The sequence below is a fragment of the Xyrauchen texanus genome, chromosome 21 (genome assembly GCF_025860055.1).
Source record: "Xyrauchen texanus isolate HMW12.3.18 chromosome 21, RBS_HiC_50CHRs, whole genome shotgun sequence".
Classification (NCBI taxonomy): domain Eukaryota; kingdom Metazoa; phylum Chordata; class Actinopteri; order Cypriniformes; family Catostomidae; genus Xyrauchen; species Xyrauchen texanus.
The window spans coordinates 5,012,787-5,034,460 of record NC_068296.1 but is presented as its reverse complement, the minus strand read 5'-3'; the positions used below and the strand labels follow the sequence as shown (position 1 = coordinate 5,034,460).

The 21,674-nt window shown below is 39.9% G+C and overlaps 1 protein-coding gene across 2 annotated transcripts in view; it reads left to right on the top strand.

Annotated features, from left to right (window-relative positions):
* The window catches only part of LOC127661599 (neuroserpin-like), a 29,363-nt gene that overhangs the window by 1,568 nt on the left and 6,121 nt on the right, over positions 1–21,674 (top strand). The window contains exons 1-4 of one of the 2 annotated variants that reach the window (XM_052152367.1): positions 5,642–5,773; positions 12,776–13,037; positions 15,814–16,044; positions 18,423–18,617. In XM_052152367.1, the coding sequence (XP_052008327.1) occupies positions 12,785–13,037; positions 15,814–16,044; positions 18,423–18,617 (679 nt within the window). In that variant the 5' untranslated portion in view covers positions 5,642–5,773; positions 12,776–12,784. Of the gene's footprint in view, positions 1–5,641; positions 5,774–12,775; positions 13,038–15,813; positions 16,045–18,422; positions 18,618–21,674 lie in introns of those variants that run through there. The other variant, XM_052152366.1, reaches the window with a different exon arrangement.

Here is a 21,674-nt window from a genome sequence, read left to right as displayed (position 1 = left end):
CAACAAAATTATTGATTTAACGACTTCGAAATGACTTTGAACTCAGAAATCGAATGTTCATCATAATAGAGATAATTTTTTGTGTCAATTGTATATTTAAAGGATTACTTCACCCAACAATTAAAATTCCCTCATCTTTTATTCACTCTCATGTCATCCCAGATGTGTGGCTTTCTTTCTTCTGCAGAACACAAACAAAGATTTTTAGTAGAATATCTCTCCTCTGTAGGTCCTTACAATGCAAGTCAACAGGAGTCCAAAACTTTGCAGCTCAAAAAAGCACATAAAGGCAGCACAAAAGTAATCCAGAAGATCCATGTCTTCAGAAGCAATATGAAAGGTGTGAATGAGAAACAAATGAATAAGTCCTTTTTACTATCAGTCTCCACTTTCAAACAGCCATCCTAAGTGCTCTTCTGTCCTAATGGTGCGTTCACATACAACATGAAAAAAATGTTTGTCTCGCATTGCTCGCGTGAGTTTGACGTCTAGATTAAATTTATGTTTAATCTTGCGTTCCCACAAGTAACGTGAACCCGCGAGTATTCCCCCATCTCTTCTGGAAAAGGACAGGAGGAGGGGCTTCTACAACAACTTATCTTTCCGCCATCAACCATGGCCGATATCACAATGATTGCTGCTCTGTATCTGTTGTGGAAGTCCCAGAAACGTTGATGTTGTGTGATACAATTCTGGGTGCCCACACACCGCTACAACCATTTTCTCACCCAGTTTTCCTGATTTCTTCTGCTACTATGCCAGTACACCAGTGACATCCGAACAATCTCAATGCTGATAGGCTTTTGCGACAACGCATCGTGCGGATATTTAGCTCGAGTTGTAAATTTAAATTCACGCGAACACACGAATGAAGCGATTTCGTGTTTTAGCTTCATGCCATTCACTTCACCATCCACCCGCCGTGAATTTGCGTCTATTCGCGCCTTTGCATTGACTTTGTATGTAATCGCGGCATGCGAAACGCTCGATTTGCATTGTTTGCGAACGCACCATAAGAGTTCTTCTTTTGTTTTTGGCTATTTGCATTCTTCGTGCATATTGCCACCTACAGGGGAGGTAGGAGAATTTATAAAGAACTTCAACGTTAATCGGTTTCTCATTCACAAAGACATGATTTAACCACTGGAGTCATATGGATTACTTTTATGCTACCTTTTGTGTGCTTTTTTAGGACCTTCAAAGTTCTGGTCACCATTTACTTGCATTGAATGGACCTACAGAGCTTAGATATTTTTGTTAGTATTTTTCTGTGCAATCACACTGACACATTTTTGCTTGATGGACAATTAAACAAGTAAAAAAAATCACATAGACTTACACTAACATTGTCATATCTAGGGACCCAAATTTCATAGAGACTTGGGGATGGGATGTTTTGATTTTAAGCAACTGTTTAGCTAGCAACCACCAAGACCACCCTAGCAACTGCATAGCAATGTCCTTGCATTGAGTTTATTCTGCTAAATGACCTTTAACCATGCCATTTGCTTTATTTTAAGTTTTTTGTAATACCACACATAATATGCCCCTTCTGCCTGACAGATATCACTGAAATAGGTGTCATGAGAAATTACACCTGTCTCTGTTACAGCACTAGACTCTGTAAATGAAAAATAGTTCTATTGCTAACCAGAAAACTAGCCAATCAGAAACGCTCTACCTATGAAAATATGAGTTTGCTGACATCGGGTTGCTGATATATCTTTGGAGAGCAGGGTTTTGGTGTTTGAAGTTAACAAAAAAGGTAACCTTACAGTAGTTCACAGATATGTGTTTACTAATGATGGTTGGAGGTGTTTTTGGTGTCCAGAAAAATTCAGGTGAGATCTGGATAGCTTTGACAGTTGTTTTCCTTTTCACACTGGAGGATTGTTGTGTGATTTTTGTTGTGTGATTTTTTTAAAGAAGATAAACAATGTTTTAAGTTGCAACCTGGTCTCATAGAATCGCATTACAATACCTACAGTAAAGCAGGGGTTGGGGGGTGGGTTGTGGTTCTGAGCCAAAAGTTGTTGAGGGGGGTGGGGCGGTGTTCGCTGACCTTTTCTGTAATCGCGGTGCCGTTTTGTGGTCAGTTCTGCATAACGCAGCGGCTCATTATAGCTTGTCATGGCCCATTCGGTCTGTTTTGCGGCCGACCCACCAGCCCGCTCGGTTCTTCTGATGGCCAGTCCGCCCCTGATTGGCTCCAAAATGCGTCGGCCCACCGGGAAAATGCCCGGAATGCCAGATTACCAGTCCAGCCCTGCTTGTCAGATCATGCATTTTAATGTTCACATTGCTTAAACAATTAAGAAGCTTGTTTGTATGCAGTCAAATCGTGAAGTAGCTCAACTTAGCGTTAACTTGCAATGCAAAGGACCGGGGTATGAGTCCTGAAGAGCACACGAGTCGACACATGAGCCCAAAAGTGTAATAGAAACACCATAAAATGGCGTGGTTGTTTAATGGTGGTGGCGTAGTGGCTAAAGCACAGTGCTGTTAATCAGAAGGTCACAGGTTCTAACCCCATGGCCACCACCATTGTGTCCTTGAGCAAGGCACTTAACTCCAGGTTGCTCCAGGGGGATTGTCCCTGTAATAAGGGCTCTGTAAGTCGCTTTGGATAAAAGCGTCTGCCAAATGCGTAAATGTAAATGTTTAGGTTTAAGGTTTAGAGGGAGGTCATTTAAGTTGATTTCAAATTCAATAGAGCATTAACCTTAAAAACCTCATCTGTTTGGGAGAACATTTAACACACTTTTATTGCCACTCAGTGGACATTTCACCTCGGAACTGACGTTAGATGAGTAATGAACCACGTAATATCATTTAGCAAAAATGTGGCACAGTCATGTAATCGGGCTGACTTATTTGCTGTGTAATTTCACAGCTTTACAGTTTACCCTTTGCTTTTTGTGCACAAACCCCACATATCTGTTTGCTTGTTTCAGTTTACAGAGGAAAACCTTCAATGTTCTGTTAAATGAGGTGGCTTACAGAATCAGTCACATCCATGTAACATCAGATTTTGAGCCATGGATAGAAAAAATTATTTTAGATGATGTCTTATCTGTTTTGGCGACTGTGCCAGTACTGTCACTCATTGCTTACCCATAGGAAAGCACAGATGGCTGGAAAAGTATCCAGACAACATCTGTGCTATCTCAAGGGCAATGTCACTAAGTGGGCATTATATATTGAACTTCACTCTTGCCCTTTAATTAAACATTCCTTGGGCGTTGTGATGGTCTTTCTAAACATATGCAAAGCTGCTTGTTATTGATTGCTTTGCAATTATGTCACATCTATGGACTGCAACATTATGCCATACGCAGCACTGTTCAGTGTGCCCTTGACTGTCCAGCACAATTATTTTTCTGCTTCTGAGAAGATATGAACACAGAGGAGTTACAATAATTTTTCTTTCGGCTGGTTACTGACAGATTCTTATTCTTCTGATTTGCTCACTATTAATTTAGTCACTATTTATTTTATTTATTTTCTTTTTGCTTTTGCTCTGAGTACATTCTGTGCGGGTCTTCTTTCTGATGGGTTCGTGTGACAATGAATGACAAATGATTGTTGATAGTTTGCACATGCAATGGAAGTCTATGGGCAAGTGTACAAGCAAACGGTTGCCCCATTGACTTCCATTGATACTGCATTTCTATACAGGCATTTTTTGTTTGTTTTTATTTTCTGTGGTAACTCTCACGTCACATGCTGCAGATAGAGCTTAACTTGCATTTTACACAGAATATTCCTTTAAAGTGCAATGATTTAAGGTACTGTAGCTCAACTAATGAACCTAATGATGGCGCCGCAGATGAAACAATGATGGAACTCGGTGTGGAGCACTCCAATTCTTTTGTTATTTTTGTTTGTTTGTCCTTTGTTTAGTAATCTTTTTCTAGACAGTTTTACCAGGGACGAACTGCTGAACATTCGGCAGCACATACCAGATAATCTTTTCCCGGTTTTTGAATATTCTGACGTTTTGCTGGATATTTTAGTCGGAGGCGCAGCTATGTTGTTTAAACGTGCTACAAGACGCAAGAGAGGGAAACGAGCCGGTGCGCTGGTAAAGTTCCGTCAGCGCGGCGTTTGAACTGCACTGCCGAGCATTCATCTAGCGAATCTCCACTCTCTTCCTAACAAAACAGACGAACTACATATCCTCACATGTACAAATAAAGACTTTTCAAACTCTGCTGCACTGTGCTTCAGGGGCGTCGGACTGGGGGGGTAAAGGGTACCGAGTACCCAGGGCCCGAGGCAGGGGGGGCCCCTTAGAAGTCAGTTTTCTATACATACATATTTGGTACGGGGGCCCAGCAAGATGGTTTGTACCCAGGGCCCAAAATTTGGTGCTACGCCCCTGCTGTGCTTCACAGAAACCTGGCTGAGTGAAGCCATTCCGGACAGCGCATTACATCTGCTGGGTTTTCAGCTGTTCAGAGCGGATTGCATTGCGGAGTTATCGGGGAAAACGGGAGGCGGTGGAACATGCTTTTACATCAATGAAAGTTGGTGTACAGATGTAACAACATTAAAGAGGCCATCTGCCTGGGGACAGAGGGGTCGCTGCTGGCCGCCAAGAGCTGGAGGAACCGCTGCCGTCCGCCAGAGGACTCTCTGCCATCCGCGGGGTGGAGCGAGCTGGCATCCGCCAGATGGCATAGCAGCGGTTGAGGACGGGCGACAGCACGTCCGGGAGCCGGCGAACAAGTTCTTCTCTCTCTCTCCTATCTTCTCTCTCTCTGTGTGTCTCCGCTCACCCTTTCCCTCTCCCCCAGGATCACAGGAGGTGGGGTGGTCCACCTGCTGACAGAACGTCCTAAGGGGCGGTGTCTCCCCTTGAGAGATTGGGTGGGGGTTAGTCAGACCGGTGGTGCCCCGGCCTCAATCGGGCGGAGGAGGAGGGCATGGCAGGCCATGATGGTGCATGGCAGGTGCTGAATCAGCTGATCAGCGGGAGAGCAAGATAAAGGGGAGCCGGAGGCGCCAGTTCGAGAGAGAGAGAGAGAGAGAGTGAGAGACGCACGTGGCCGCACTGAATGTGTGTCTGTTCAGCTGTTCAGCCGGTACCCTGTTCAGCCTGTACCTGTCTCCTCCTTGCCCATCCTTATAATGTTACAATCATGTTTACAATAATGCACTTACAATAGACTTTTATGGAGCAAGTATACCGGAGGGGTTAAATGCAGAAATGTGGAATTCGTATTTTTGTTAAAACACTTATATTGATTCTTCAGTACAAATATGTGTATTATTTCAGCTGTAACCTTGGCCAATTGGTCCTAGACACCCTAGCTCTGGGACTATTTTTCTAAGTGGATGAAGTTCTGTTAATGCATCACAGACATCATTCCTGTGAGTAGATGTTTCTCCATGTAAACAGTCAGTTTCTGGTATACTTGCCAGTTTTATAAGCACTCAAAGTTCAAGCATTCAGAATTGATTGACCAATTACAGATCATTTTAAAATCATCATTCAAGATCATTCAAAATAGAAACATTGTTGACCTTTTATTGCAGATACTTTCTCTGCCTTTGATAAACCTAGCTAGAATCGCTGAATTGACGTGTTGTAGCTAGGAAGGGTGAATTAATCAGGTCGTTTGAAGTGCGTGAGCATTGGCAGCCCATGAGCGATTGGGCTCGACATTCTCTGGCCCTCTTGGAGGGGGGTGTTTTTGAAGGACGCCTGCAATCCTGAGTCACGTCTACTCTCGTCAACACAGGCAGGTTGGAGGGTCCTTTGAACTTGGTAAGGATAAATGCACCTATAAGAAGGTTTTCAGCTTCACCACCATGTCATGCTGAGGGAGAGAGGCAAATTCGGTGATTGTCTGTGTTAAGGCGACCGAAGGAAAAGAACGAGGAAGGTTGGATAGAACTGGTAGAGGACAGATGGAAAGAGAGATTTGTCCCATGGTACAATTTATAATATAGCGACATGCATTAGCCTGGTGGTCTCTATGATGGCAGCGATTTATGGCCCTGTTTTGTGTTTATTTTCCAGCTGTGGAAAATACTGTTGGACAGCTGTGCCAGTGCAGATTAGAGATATAATATCACATACACACACACAAACAAACACACACACACACACACACATACTGTAGTTAAAGCCTCTTTAATCTGAAGCACCTTGTTTTCCTCCTAACTCCATACACAGCCACCGAACACAGACACAGCCTCTGTAACATCTTTGTGTTTCACAGAGGAAAGAAAGTCCTACTTTGGGACAACATATGGGTGGGTAAATGTAAAGAATGAAATCCCTTTATCGGAATGTTCCGGTTTCAAGTTAAGTTTAATTGACAGTATTTGTAGCACAATGTTGATTACCACAAAAGATTATTTTGACTCTACCTCATTTTTACTTTAATCTCCTGAGACCGTAGCGTGACTGCTTTGTGGATTAACCATTTCCCTTTTTGATTTGTAACTAGTAGCCCCTATTAAACATGCAAAGAAAAAACAATTCTAGAGCAAATTGTTTTCCTAAAAATTGATGGCAACATATGTGGATGGTGGGAATACATTTTTTAAATAATACCAAGCTATAGAAAGTCAGATTTTTTAAATCAAATAGTTTATTATGTTTCCAAGAGTGTTGGTTATTCATGTTTTTGAGATGTTATATACATTACATCATAAAATAGCATAAATCATGTTTATTCAAAGTGATGTCCAGCATCATCCAATCACTGCCAACCATGTTAAAATAAAATGATACATTATAAATTGTGAATCTATGTACTGATTATCACTGTCCCGTGTCTGCCAAACATGTTGAGTGGTCCAAACATCATCTGCAGCATGAAACTGACCGTTTGACTGGATGTTAGGAGTGAATGCACTTGGTAGCATAGAGAGCTTGCTCCCTATATAGTGAATGACTTAACCTCTGTCTGTCTGTCTGCACTGGTCTCAGAGCAGTTTGAAATGCACATTATTTTCATCCTAACTTTGGAGTTTATATGGATAAAGATCAAACATTTTCATGTGATAATGCACATTGAATATATGATTTCTAAGGATAGAAATTTGCTAAAGTACACATTAGTTTACATTGTGTATATCAGCACGGCGTTTCGCAATAAATCGCTAAAATGTTAAAAACGTAATTAGGTTGGGGCCTGGGTAGCTCAGGAGGTATTGACGCTGACTATCACCCCTGGAGTCGTGAGTTTGAATCCAGGGTGTGCTGAGTGACTCCAGCCAGGTCTCCTAAGCAACCAAATTGGCCTGGTTGCTAGGGTAGGTAGAGTCACATGGGGTAACCTCCTCGTGGTTACGATTAGTGGTTTTTGCTCTCAATGGGTCACGTGGTAAGTTGTGTGTGGATCGTGGCCAGTAGCATGATCCTAGTCATCCTAGTCGCTGAGTCGCCGCGGTGTCATGCATGATGAGCCACGTGATAAGATGCGCGGATTGACTGTCTCAGAAGCGGGGGCAACTGAGACTTGTCTACAATGTGAACCGTAAGACTACAAAACCTTTGTAGTCTGTCCTCATATGTCTGCTTAGCTCGGTTATCCATGTTCTCAATCTCTGATCTAAACATAAATTTTAAGTGATAGCAGTGGACAGGATGGTCCTGTACAGCAGTGCTCTGTTTGTTCCTAATGGCGGCGGGCTCTTTATTAGAGTTTAACTAAATCTGACCCTGGAGTCGTTAACTAACGACTGCACTGTCATAGAATGCCTCTTTAACTCCTCAACTAGCCTTCTAGATTGTTCTACCTCTGAATAGTTTATCTCATTCTGATTCCTCAACTCGCTTGACATTTCTCCTGCAGTCAAACCAGCTCCTGTTCAACGTGTTCTTCTCCGTGTACCTTCTTGACAGCACTACACCACTGGGTCTGTCCTCTGGAGGCAAAAGGATGGCAGCGTACCCAATATGCCCTACTTTATCTAGGTCACCCTGTCAGGAAAATGGGGGCTGATGGATGTGGATGGAGAGTTCTGGTGCCACCAGCTTTCTCGGTCAGATGATTATAGATGCGTATGTGTGTATGAGCGATTGTCTTTGGGACATTTTGAGCTGTTTGATTTTATATACCTCCCCTGTTAAAGAGCCTCGGTCCTGCTCAAAATTCTTGGGAAGGTTGTGTTAAATAGGTAAAAACAGTCAGAGATAAAAAAAAAAGGGCGCCTATGCTGCCCCTGTTTTAGAAAAGGTTAACTGTGCGCTTCTAGTTGAGTACAGTTTGAAGGCAGTAGGGAGGGTAGGACATATTTATAGCAGTTGCTCTGTATGTGCGAGTTGTGTGAAATGCAGATGTTTACAACCCTCTTACTGTCTTAAGAAACAGCACCTTTAGACCTGTATTGAAAACCATGCAAAATGCTAAAATCCTTGATTAGTGTACAATGGCACTAAAGACCCCCCTTAACATGTGTAATTATATAAATGATCTTGAATATTCATGGATAACATCATTTTTTAAGAATCATTTTTACAAATTATTATTATAATATTTTTTTTTTAACTTGGCAAACATTGGTATTTCAATCACTTTTGGCATTTTTATAATACCTCAACTTTATTACAACAAATTATTTTTATCTGCTTGTAGAAAATCAATAGTGTACATTTTAGAGTTACAATTTTATTACATGCATAATTTACAAATTAAACTCTCTTTTGGATTTTCTAGCAGTTATAACAGGCCTACATTTGCAAGTCCATTACAACAAATCCATTCCTTCCCACTAGTGTCAAACAATGTGTTGCAGTGTTACAGGGGTTTAGGAAGATGCTGCTATAGTTCTTTCTGCCCATCTCATGATTTAGGAAAAAATAACTCAATAGATCTTTTACCACTGTGAGAATTTACATTACATTTACATTTACATTTATTCATTTGGCAGACACTTTTATCTAAAGCGACTTACAAAAGAGGAAGAACATCAGCGAATCATCTTAAGGAGACAGTGGTACAAAAAGTGCCATATTACAAAGTTTCACTATCATCATAATAGTATACAAAACAGATTAAAGTGCAACAAGAAATGTAAATATTTTATTTATTTTTTTTTTTTATTGACCGGTTAAGTGCTTTTGGAAAAGATGTGTTTTTAGCCGTTTTTTGAAGATAGAGAGTGAGTTAGCTTCCCGGATTGAGTTGGGAAGGTCATTCCACCACCGTGGTATGATGAAACTGAAAGTCCGGGAAAGTGTTTTGGTGCCTCTTTGTTTTGGTACGACAAGGCGACGTTCCTTAGCCGACCGCAGGCTTCTGGTGGGAACGTAGCTCTGCATAAATGTTTTTAGGTATGCTGGAGCAGACCCAGTGTTTTGTATGCTAGCATCAGGGCCTTGAATTTAAAACGTGCATGAACCGGCAGCCAGTGGATAGAGACAAAGAGTGGTGTAACATGTGCTCTCTTAGGTTCATTAAAGACCAGACGTGTTGCTGCATTCTGGATCATTTGGAGAGGTCTAATAGCACATGCAGGAAGGCCTGCAATGAGAGCATTACAGTAGTCCAGTCTAGTTATGACAAGGGACTGAACGAGCAGTTGTAAGGCATGCACAGAGAGGAAGGGTCTTATCTTCCTGATATTGTAGAGTGTAAATCTACACTCTACACTCTAAATGAATTTAGCCCCATTGTGTCCCATTTTTACTCACATGTTCAAAAATGTAGGCCCTGTTTGGGAGGAATGTAGGGCATTTGTGGGAAAGATGAAGTACCCAGTGGAGCAGGTGGGGGCGCTAGAGAACAGTATGGGGTTAGGGGCTAAATGTGAGGAAATGTGAAATATTTTAACGTAAAATTGTATTCATGCATGTACAAAAAATAATTTGAAGCTGTAAAACATCCAGAATGTCCGAAGGTGAAAGGTCACCACTGCTTCTTCCCATATGGGTCAAAATTGACCAGTTAAGACAATGGAAGGAACATTTTGTTTTAAATTGATATTTATCTTAAACAATGTCCTTCAAAAAAAAATAAAAATCTGTTTTTATTTATTTTTTATGTTCTTGAAAAAGTCACAACATTTGTTCCAGTACCAAAAAATTATGCAGTATTTGTTTTACCTGTGCCAGGGTAAAAAATTACCCTAGGACAATAGGAGGGTTCAAAGCTTGATTTCACTTGAGGAGAAACTCACAGTTTTGTCTTGGCTTTATGGTTTGTATAACAGATATCAGACATCCTTGGGGAAATCTGTCCTTTGTCTGGGTTGCTGTACTTTTCTGCATATCGTGGCACCATTTTGTGGTCCGTTCTGCATAACACGGTGGCTCATTTCAGCTTATCGCGGCACATTCTGCCCATTTCGCGGCCGACCCACAGTCCCGCTCGATTCCCCCGATGGCCAGTTCACCCTGATCCGCCCCAAAGTGTGTTGGCCCACCGGGAAAATGCCTGGTATGCCAGATTACCAGTCCAGCCCTGATTATGGAGCTAATCAGCTAATCATAATGGAATTTACATAAAATGACTGACCTGCAATCCATACAAGATCTGTTCTTCAACTTATCTTTAACTTTCCTGACCTCTCATGAACTGAGCCCTTCCTATCAGAGGCAACTGGTTTTGCTCAGGCTCACATGCACAGGTACGCCCTGCTTGTGTAACTGGACCTGACCCAGGTGACCGAGTTGGGGACTGAAAAGGAGATGACCGGTTGTGAATTAAAGATAAAAGAGAGTGGATGGATAAGAGAGGGTACACATGAAAACTACCAGACCTGCCTGACCTTTCACTCACCCGTACTGGATTCTACATAAAGTCTGACTGCCACCTGGGAGAACGCAACAAGACCAGTCTAAAACTCCCACCACCCTATTGTCCCAACCAGAAAGAATTTGGCAACATTAAACCCCAATTCAGCTCTATTTTTGGATCTTGTGTCAGGTTTGCTCACTGGTGACATTTTAGAAGCTGCTAAAACAATAGAAAATGTCTTTGCCTGTGTGTAATGAAGAACATTAGAAGACTAACTAGAACATATTTCCAATTTTTCCCCATACATCTGTGTATTTGTCAGAACATCTGTGTAGTAAATAGTGTTTTTGGTACACAACAGAGTGCAACAACAGAGTAACAAAACTAGATTTAATATTTTTTGGAAGAAAATATTAGTGGTTCTTACCTGTTCAAAAGTCACCTCCAGGATGGTAGGGTTTTGTCACATGGACATTGCTGTGGGGTTGCTAGGGTGTTATGGGTGATTGCTAGGTGGTTACTTACTAGCCTCGTTCAACAGAGCCCACCCCCAAGTATCTATGATATTCTTGGGACCAGATTGTGGGCTGTTTTGACTTAATGGTCAATAATGTGACATAATTGTTTTTGTCTGGAACTATTAAGTTATTCAAAAATACATTAAATTGCAATTCTCACACACACACACACACACACACACACACACACTAAAATGCTTTTTTTATGAGATTAATTTCATTGGTATACAGTATATAAAAATATTGCTAGACTTTCCATAGACATAATGGTTTTTAAAATGTACAAACTATATTTTCTATCCCCTACATTTTCAAAAAACATAATTTAGTAAGATTTATAAGCTGTTTTCCTCATGGGGACCGACAAAATGTCCCCACATCGTCAAAAAATGTCAGGATTTACTATCCTTACATTTGGTTCCCACAAAGTGATAAATACACGCAAACACACACACACACACACACACACACACACACACACACACACACACAAAGTCATTTGTATTTTTTTTTTTCTGGGGGCAAAAATGTCTAATTGGTTTAACCGTCCGGAGACAGTATAATTAAATCAAAAATGTCTCTTTATAAGGTGAAATTAAATGTAAAAAAAAAGTTAAATGTTGATATAAGCAGTTTAGTATAATTTCTAAAAATAAATTGCAGTGTAACAATTTTGATTTCAAATATTTTTAATATAGCTAGAAAAACTTTTGTCCACCAAATCAAAGTCAGGTTGTGTAACCAACATATTGGTAACATTTTTTTGTCAGGTGACCAAAATAAAAAATAAAAAATTTAAAACCAAGTTAGACCATAAAAGATATTTAAAACATAAATTAAAAACATAAAACCTTTTTAGACCCCAAAAAAAAGTTATAAAAAGCACATTTTATTCAGGTGAAAAATTCATGATATTTGCAAAACAAAATACCTTAAAAATTATTTTGAAAACGTTTTCAAATTAATGATCAAATGTCCACGCATGTGAATTCAAGGAAAGTATTTAAACATTTTAATTGATGGTAACACCACGGTGATATTTTTTTAAAACATTAAATTAGTTTTGTTTTGTTTGTTTTTAGAAAATGCAATAAATGTTTTTCAAAATTGTATGAAACCATAATGTGAAACAATTTCACAAAAAGATTCCTTATTTTTATAATCTTGGACTTTATTTCTCAATAACCCAGTAGCAAGCACCCAGAATACCCTAGCAACACACCAAAACTATGACATAAGTCAGGAAATGTTTCCTACGATTAAATGTCAGGAATTGTGAATAATTGAGTTTAGATGTATCTGACTTCAACTGTATGTATACTCAGAATCACCCATTTATACAGCTTAGCTTCCATAAATACTCTGGTGGACGGCAGAGGGAGTTTTCCATTGCGAATCAGAGTTTGTATATACTGAACTCTTCCATGAGCCATGATTATGCTCTTTAATGCTCAGTAGAGTGTGATGCCTCTCATTCGCAAAGAGTTTAGTTTACAAGTGTCCTCTCACTCTGACTCTCTCCTTCTCGCCGTTCTCTCCGTTCTCTCTGTTCTCTAGTTATTTACCATGCTGTTCCTCGGACTCTTACCGCTGATGCTGCTGAGGGGGTGTGGTTGCCAAGCGGCAGACGTTCCTGAGGATGTGACAGCAGAGTTCTCGGTCAGACTGTACCACCAGCTCCAAATCACAGGAGGAGAGGAGAACATCATCTTCTCCCCACTGAGTGTGGCTCTGGCTCTGGGCATGGTGGAGCTGGGCGCCCAGGGCTCTTCTTTAGAGGAGATCAGACAGGCTGTGGGCTATAGTCATTTCAGAGAAGGTACGAGTATCTAAATTCATAAAGCTGTACATGAGGGACATGATTTTCTCATGATCTCGACATAACAAAAGCTGTTTTATCGTGATTTCGACTTAAAGTTCCCACAAGAAAACACCTTTTGCCACCTGGAGCACCTCATAACTTCACAGGCACAGCATTTGCATCTTCAGTTTATCGCAATTCTATACATTTGCATTTAAAGCTTCTGTGCATGGTTCAATTTACTGTCATCTGGTGATCAAAAACATTAACTAGCAATAAAATGTATAAGGCATGTGCAAAACTACCAATTTTCATAATCGAGTAGTCGGTCGGTTGTTTGAATATAACATAGTCTCCGTAATGATAACGCGACCCTGATCAGATGCATTTCATCTATATGGGGATATATGTATGCTAAGTGCATCATTTGAACATGGTAACGGTTATGCAACAAAAAAATAGGCTAAATAACGGTAATGTCTTATTGCACAAAACTATCATAGTAAAAAAAGAAGAAAATAAGTAATGCTTTAATAAAGAGCGGCACAAATACAATGACATGCAACAATATAAACAGAGAGCTTGGGAGTCTTAAGGCGATCCTAGCTGTGCAGCCAGGGCTGGACTGGCAATCTGGCATACCGGGCATTTTCCCGGTGGGCCGACGCACTTTGGGGCCGATCATGGGCGGACTGGCCAGCAGGAGAACAAGAGCTGGCCGGTGGTGCGTCCGAGAAACCTGCCGAATAGGCCACGGTAAGCAAAAATGAGCCGCCGCGTTATACAGAAAAGGACAGCGAACCGACAACCAACCAACAACTTTTGGGCGAGTTGCAGTGTAAAATCCCAGGCCGATTTCTCTTCCCAGTCCAGCCCTGTCCAACTCCAAGATGATGCGGGTACACATCTAGTTCATGACATCAAGCTGTGTAAACATATTTAACTACAACTATTTATTTGAGTAGTTTCATACAGAATTACCAAAAGACTTTAATACCTCCAAATACCTCCAAAGATTTACTGTACTGGCTATTATTCACTTTTAACCACAGCGAGCTATAATCACGCAAAAATTCTTACAGAGAAGTTGCGTCTCTCAGTTAATATGAGAACTGCGTCTCCCATTAAAACCTCCACCACTAAAACTATTAATGTTATTAGTTGACCCCACTAATCGACTAGTCAGTTGTTGGCAAATGAAGCTTCGGACTTCCCTGATTAATGAGGCCTTGATTAATGAGATATGTGGCGCGCTCTTGCTCCTCTGACATCTGTCATACTGAATGATGTCTCTGGAATGATTCGTGATAAGTCGTGATCACGAGAAAGCAAAACACCAACACCTTGGACAAAACGGGCTTCCGTAGTAATATAAATAAAAGTAAAATGCTATATATTCTGGTAAATAATAATATATATACATATAATATAATATGCTAGATTTATGCTGCTAAGGCAGAAACGTGTGAAAAGTTTGTTAAAAGGCTGCATAAGTTAAGTTACTTTTTCCCATAAATCCCGTAAATACACACACCTCCATCAGACACTTGGTGGCGATATAATAAATACATTTACGTTTTGTAATAACTCTTTTTTTCAATTTTTTTATAAACTTTCCTTTAAGCATGACAAAATAGATGTATTTCATAATACATTTTTACAGAGAACAGGGGCTACAGGGGCAAGCCCCTGTCCCTTTCGTTCACAAATCTAAAGGTGCCCTTTATGAGGAGGTGCCTTTAAGAGCACAGAGGTGCCTTTAAGAGCATGTAGACTTAAGCGGAAGTGTCTTTACCACACAACTCGCCAACAACTATTGACGGCAGATTTCTCTTCACACTCTATCCATGTCCTTTCGCCCCTGCTAAGGTCTGTGCACGTCACTGTGGCCCATAATGACTAATTGACCTGTATTTGTTTAGCACAATGTTCAAACTTGACAAAACTTCACAAAAGGACAGTAATTTTGTTAATTACTGAAGATAAGTGCCTCTATAAAACAACTTTTCCAAACTGCTTGGACCCCAATGACTGCGGTTTGATTTTATTTATTTAAATCGTGATCAGAATTTAAAGGCAACTTCAGTTCTTCCATTAGGTGTGAATACTTTAAATGTAAATAATATATCATCCTTCTTATTAGTGTCTTTTGAACTTAGAGTGAAATGCTCAGACATGTTCTTGACATCTTTTGTGAAATTCAACCAAATATTATTTAAAATATTGTAATAATGGAGAGGTTGTGAGTCGGTCTCCATTACAGAATTTGAACTGTGTTCCAAGGACTTATTTGTTATTTTACACTCCATTCAGTATTAGAGTTAATTTTATTTAACTATAGTACGCTCCAGTTTGCAGAGGCGGGAAAAATGTGTGGGTAAATATAGGCCTACCGCCACTAGAGGCACTAGACTAATGGACTAGACTAATACTATCTGTTAGCGCTGCTTGAGTGTGAGATACTCTGGCCTCCATTGTTGAGGGAGGGGAGTGGGTACTGCGCTAGAACCAAAATATTTGAGCTTTTAGACTTTTTTTTTTTTTTTTTTGCTCTTAAACACTATTTATTTGCACGTTTCACTTCCTGCTAATAAACATTTTGGAACGACGCTCCTGCTTGAAATGGCGATTCTCCTTGCGACTTCCTTGATTATCACAAATACACTTTATGAAAATACATTTCTATGTAGATTTTTTTAATGGTATTTTTTACTGTGGAACCCTACTGTTGCAGTCTATACAAAAGCATTTTCTTACATATTTACGATTGGGATTGATTCTCTCCCTGTTTCAGATGAGGAGTTCTCTCTGTTGAGCAACCTGACTCAGGCCCTGTCCACAGACGAAGAGCAGTATGTGGTACGGCTGGCCAATTCTCTCTTTCTACAAACGGGGGTTCACTTCAGCGAGGACTTCCTTCATCTGATGAATAAGTATTTCAAAGCTGAAGTGGAGACGGTGGACTTCGGCGAGTCAGAAGCCGTGGCCGAACACATCAACTCTTGGGTCCAAAACCACACAGAGAGTAAGTCTGGTTACACTGCTGAATGAAGTGTATATCCAGATGGCCCTGTTGTGCTGTATTTCAAAAGTTGTTGAAATATTGTCCTTTTACTAACAAATATTAAAGCTGCACTACATAACATTGTGCTCTCTAGCGACATCTGTGGTTGAGACTTTAAATTGCAAGCAATTTGCGGAAGAATACATTACGTCAATCGTGTTCTGGCACTGCTTTTCTGGCAGATGAATCTCCCAATTTGAGTTTACCTGGACATCGTCTATGTGTGATCATGACTGGAGCTGGAGTCATAACCTGCTGTTTTCATGTTGTTGTTATATGATTGAACATTTGAAACGGAAATATTACATGCTTTGATGAAGATAAACAACACTCTGATTTACATAATTGAATGAATTTTACACTAAAATGACATTTCTGACACTACACTCAAAACACTTTTAAAAGGAGAACAAGAGACTTTCCTATCCACCACCAGTAGATCTTAATATGATTATTCAAGTGTTTTATCTACTATTAATGTTTGTATTGCACTACACTTATCAATTTAAGAGGTTAAACCTTAGATATGGCTGATACGAGTTCAATAGAAGACGTTTATTTTATATTGTACAGCCTCAGTTGATAATGCAAGTGAACCGTAATACTATAATAGTATGTCTATGCAATGCACACAATAACACCGTAAACTAATAACATAAAACGAGTATTCTATAATAATGGGGATAAAATGACACAGGATGAACGACATAAGCAATAACAATTACAAGAAGTCAATTTCAGAAGTCATACGTATTAACATGTCATAAGTAAACAAATTCACCAAACGGATAACAGAAAAACAACCATCCAGACGGCTGCGATGCTCTCCTGAACTGTGTGAGTGTGACTGAACAGTGTAGTTAGTTTCTCCAGCCGGAACATGAGACAGCCGGCACTTCTTTCCTGTGTGTGCGGACATGATGTAATGGCGCAAGGATGAACGACATAAGCCAGCGATTTCGCGCCAAATCGAACCTGACAGCTCAAAATACAAATCATTTTTATAGGCTTACCATATTGAATCGGGGTAAGGACAATATTTTGAACACTGATTGCTTATATACTCAACCAATAATGGCAATTTGTAAACTTTGTTAAATCTTACATAGTGCAGCTTTAAGACCACTGAATGACCCCATGAATTGACTTGTGACTCCTGAAAGTTGGACATATAGAAAGGTGTATCTCTTTCTTTTCTTGTTTTTTAATAGCCAACAAACTGATGTGCAAATTGCTTTTGCTAGTCAGAGGCAGATGGAATTAGGGGGAGGGACATTTTAGTGGATAACAAATTACAAGCGCCCCTGAGTCAAAGTTGACTTATTGATATTTTTGGTCTGTTTCCATGGAAGAGAGGGACTGTACATTTGTAACGCTTATATCTACCACTGATTTGGCTACTAAAATGAGCATATAGAATGCATCAAAGATAATAGAAATGGACTAAAAGCCACAAAAGTCCAATTTTTCAAGTATAATCCACTGTGGTACATTTGTTGTGTTGCAATTGTGTTACATTTGCATTTAGTTTTGGTTAGATATTCCCATTAATCCTTCACTTTTACTTAAATGAGTTATTAAATAATCAAATGACCTCAAAATCAACCTTTAGAATTGATTAGCATGTGATAACCTCGTGAATCAGGAAAATATTGCCCTCTATAGTGAAAAACAGGTGTTTAGGAAAGTGCTGTGGTAGTTTTTGTTACTATTATAGTGTTTTGGGGAACATAAAATCAAAAGTGTCTTTTACCCTGCAGTGCCTTTAGCATCGTTGTACCCTACAAGTAAATGCACTGTTGAATATAGTCACAGTTCATAATCCAATTAGGAGTGAGTATTTTTATGTAAAAGTATTTTCAAAATGGGTATTTAACGTTAGGAAGAATTAATATGACTTAAGTAAAATAGGACCCTGTAGATAACTGCAAATCAGTCATATTCTGCATCATAATGACTCCATTTCCAAGAAAATCTTTTTGGACTGTCAGATAATAGCACAAATCCCAGAGCTTTGGATATGGGATAATGTTATACCACTGAAGAGATCAGACTATCTTTCCTTTGATGAAACAGAAGATGGGAAACATCCATGTGAGTGGTGGTGGCATAGTGGGCTAAAACACATAACTGGTAATCAGAAGGTTGCTGGTTCAATCCCTACAGCCACCACCATTGTGGCCTTGAGCAAGGCACTTAACTCCAGGTTGGTCTGGGGGGATTGTCCCTGTAATAAGTGCTCTGTAAGTCACTTTGGATAAAAGCGTCTGCCAAATGCATAAATGTAAATGAAACATGCAACGTTTATTTCAGTCTCTGGGTTTGTCTTTGGTTTTTAGGCAAGATCCACAACCTGGTATCGACAGAAGATTTCAGCAGTGTTACAACGATCATGCTAGTGAACGCTGTGTACTTCAGAGGCAGCTGGAAGAATCAGTTCAGACCAGAAAACACCAGAACTTTCTCCTTCACCAAGGATGATGGCAGTGAAGTGCAGACCCTGATGATGTACCAGCAGGGAGACTTTAACTATGGTAAGAACACGTGTGAACGCACGTCAGATTTATGAAAACAATACTGAACAAGCACATAGGTTCAGATAGATAGAAAGAATGACAGATAGATAGACACACAGACAGACAGACAGAAAGGCAGAGAAACAGACAGATTGAATGTGTCTCTCTCAGAAGACAGAAAGGCAGAGGAAAAGACAGATAGAATGACAGACAGACAGAAAGGCAGAGAAACAGACAGACAGAATGACAGACAGACAGACAGAGCGACAAAATTACCAACATAAAGACAGACAAACAGATAGAAACAAAGAATGACACACAGACAGACAGAAATGCAGAGAAACAGACAGATAGAATGAGAGAGAGACAGACAGATCGACCAAATGACCGACATAAAGACAGACAAACAGATAGAAACAAAGAATGACAGACAGATAGATAGATAGACACACAGACAGACAGAAATGCAGAGAAACAGACAGATAGAATGAGAGAGAGAGACAGACAGATCGACCAAATGACCGACATAAAGACAGACAAACAGATAGAAACAAAGAATGACAGACAGATACATAGATAGACACACAGACAGACAGAAATGCAGAGAAACAGACAGATAGAATGAGAGAGAGACAGACAGATCGACCAAATGACCGACATAAAGACAGACAGACAGATAGAAACAAAGAATGACAGACAGATAGATAGACACACAGACAGACAGAAATGCAGAGAAACAGACAGATAGAATGAGAGAGAGACAGACAGATCGACCAAATGACCGACATAAAGACAGACAGACAGATAGAAACAAAGAATGACAGACAGATACATAGATAGACACACAGACAGACAGAAATGCAGAGAAACAGACAGATAGAATGAGAGAGAGACAGACAGATCGACCAAATGACCGACATAAAGACAGACAAACAGATAGAAACAAAGAATGACAGACAGATACATAGATAGACACACAGACAGACAGAAATGCAGAGAAACAGACAGATAGAATGAGAGAGAGACAGACAGATCGACCAAATGACCGACATAAAGACAGACAGACAGATAGAAACAAAGAATGACAGATAGATAGATAGACACACAGACAGACAGAAATGCAGAGAAACAGACAGATAGAATGAGAGAGAGACAGACAGATCGACCAAATGACCGACATAAAGACAGACAAACAGATAGAAACAAAGAATGACAGACAGATAGATAGATAGACACACAGACAGACAGAAATGCAGAGAAACAGACAGATAGAATGAGAGAGAGACAGACAGATCGACCAAATGACCGACATAAAGACAGACAGACAGATAGAAACAAAGAATGACAGACAGATAGATAGATAGACACACAGACAGACAGAAATGCAGAGAAACAGACAGATAGAATGAGAGAGAGACAGACAGACAGACAGACAGATCAACCAAATGACCGACTTAAAGACATATAGATAGATATACAGACAGACAGACAGACAGATCCACCAAATGACCGATAGATAGATAGATAGATAGATAGATAGATAGATAGATAGATAGATAGATAGATAGATAGATAGATAGATAGATAGATAGATAGATAGATAGATAGATAGATAGATAGATAGATAGATAGAAACAAAGAAGGACAGACAGATAGATAGATAGACACACAGACAGACAGAAATGCAGAGACACAGACAGATAGAATGACTGAGAGACAGACAGATCGACCAAATGACCGACATAAAGACAGACAGACAGACAGACAGACAGATAGAAACAAAGAATAACAGACAGATAGACACACAGACAGACAGAAATGCAGAGAAACAGACAGATAGAATGACTGAGAGACAGACAGATCGACCAAATGACCGACATAAAGACAGACAGACAGACAGACAGACAGATAGAAACAAAGAATAACAGACAGATAGACACACAGACAGACAGAAATGCAGAGAAACAGACAGATAGAATGACAAAATTACCGACAGACAGACAGACAGATCAACCAAATGACCGACTTAAAGACATATAGATAGATATACAGACAGACAGACAGATCCACCAAATGACCGATAGATAGATAGATAGATAGATAGATAGATAGATAGATAGATAGATAGATAGATAGATAGATAGATAGATAGATAGATAGATAGAAACAAAGAAGGACAGACAGATAGATAGATAGACACACAGACAGACAGAAATGCAGAGAAACAGACAGATAGAATGAGAGAGAGACAGACAGATCGACCAAATGACCGACATAAAGACAGACAGACAGATAGATAGATAGAAACAAAGAATGACAGACAAACAGACAGATAGACACACAGACAGACAGAAATGCAGAGAAACAGACAGATAGAATGACAAAATTACCGACAGACAGACAGACAGACAGACAGACAGACAGACAGACAGATAGATAGATAGATAGATAGATAGATAGATAGATAGATAGATAGATAGATAGATAGACAGACAGACAGACAGACAGGCAGACAGACAGACAATGATGTTGTGTATTATTGATTCAATAATTCAGTTTCTTCATGGCTCACTGCTGATTGGTCAGGTAGAGTCTTTAAGGTCCCGCAGAATCACTGCAGTGCTCCTGCGCTCCAACAAAACAAAAGAGAGATGAAGATAAATGTGGAGGCAGGAAAGGGTTGAAGGAATTTGGCAGAAGCAGAGAAACAGAAAAAACTGAGTGTAAGAAATGAAAAATGCTCAGTAGAAGAACTGAAGGTGAAAAGTGAGAGAAAAACAGTAAGAGATACAGTGCCAGTGAGACAGGAACGAAAATGATGTGAGATGTTTCTCTGAGAGACGCAGAGCTGTTTTTAGAGTCTGCATGTTCAGGTTGTTGTACATTTGAAAAGCAGCGTTGCATAAATGAAGGACATGCTTTGAAACCGGCCTGAGGACAAGTCCAAACTGACATTATGAATGATAAGATTTAAAATGAGTAGAGCTGAACAAACAAACACTTCACATAGCCACATGCACAATGTGAATTATCCAAGCATTCAGTATTCAGTTCTACATCATACTGAAGTCCTCT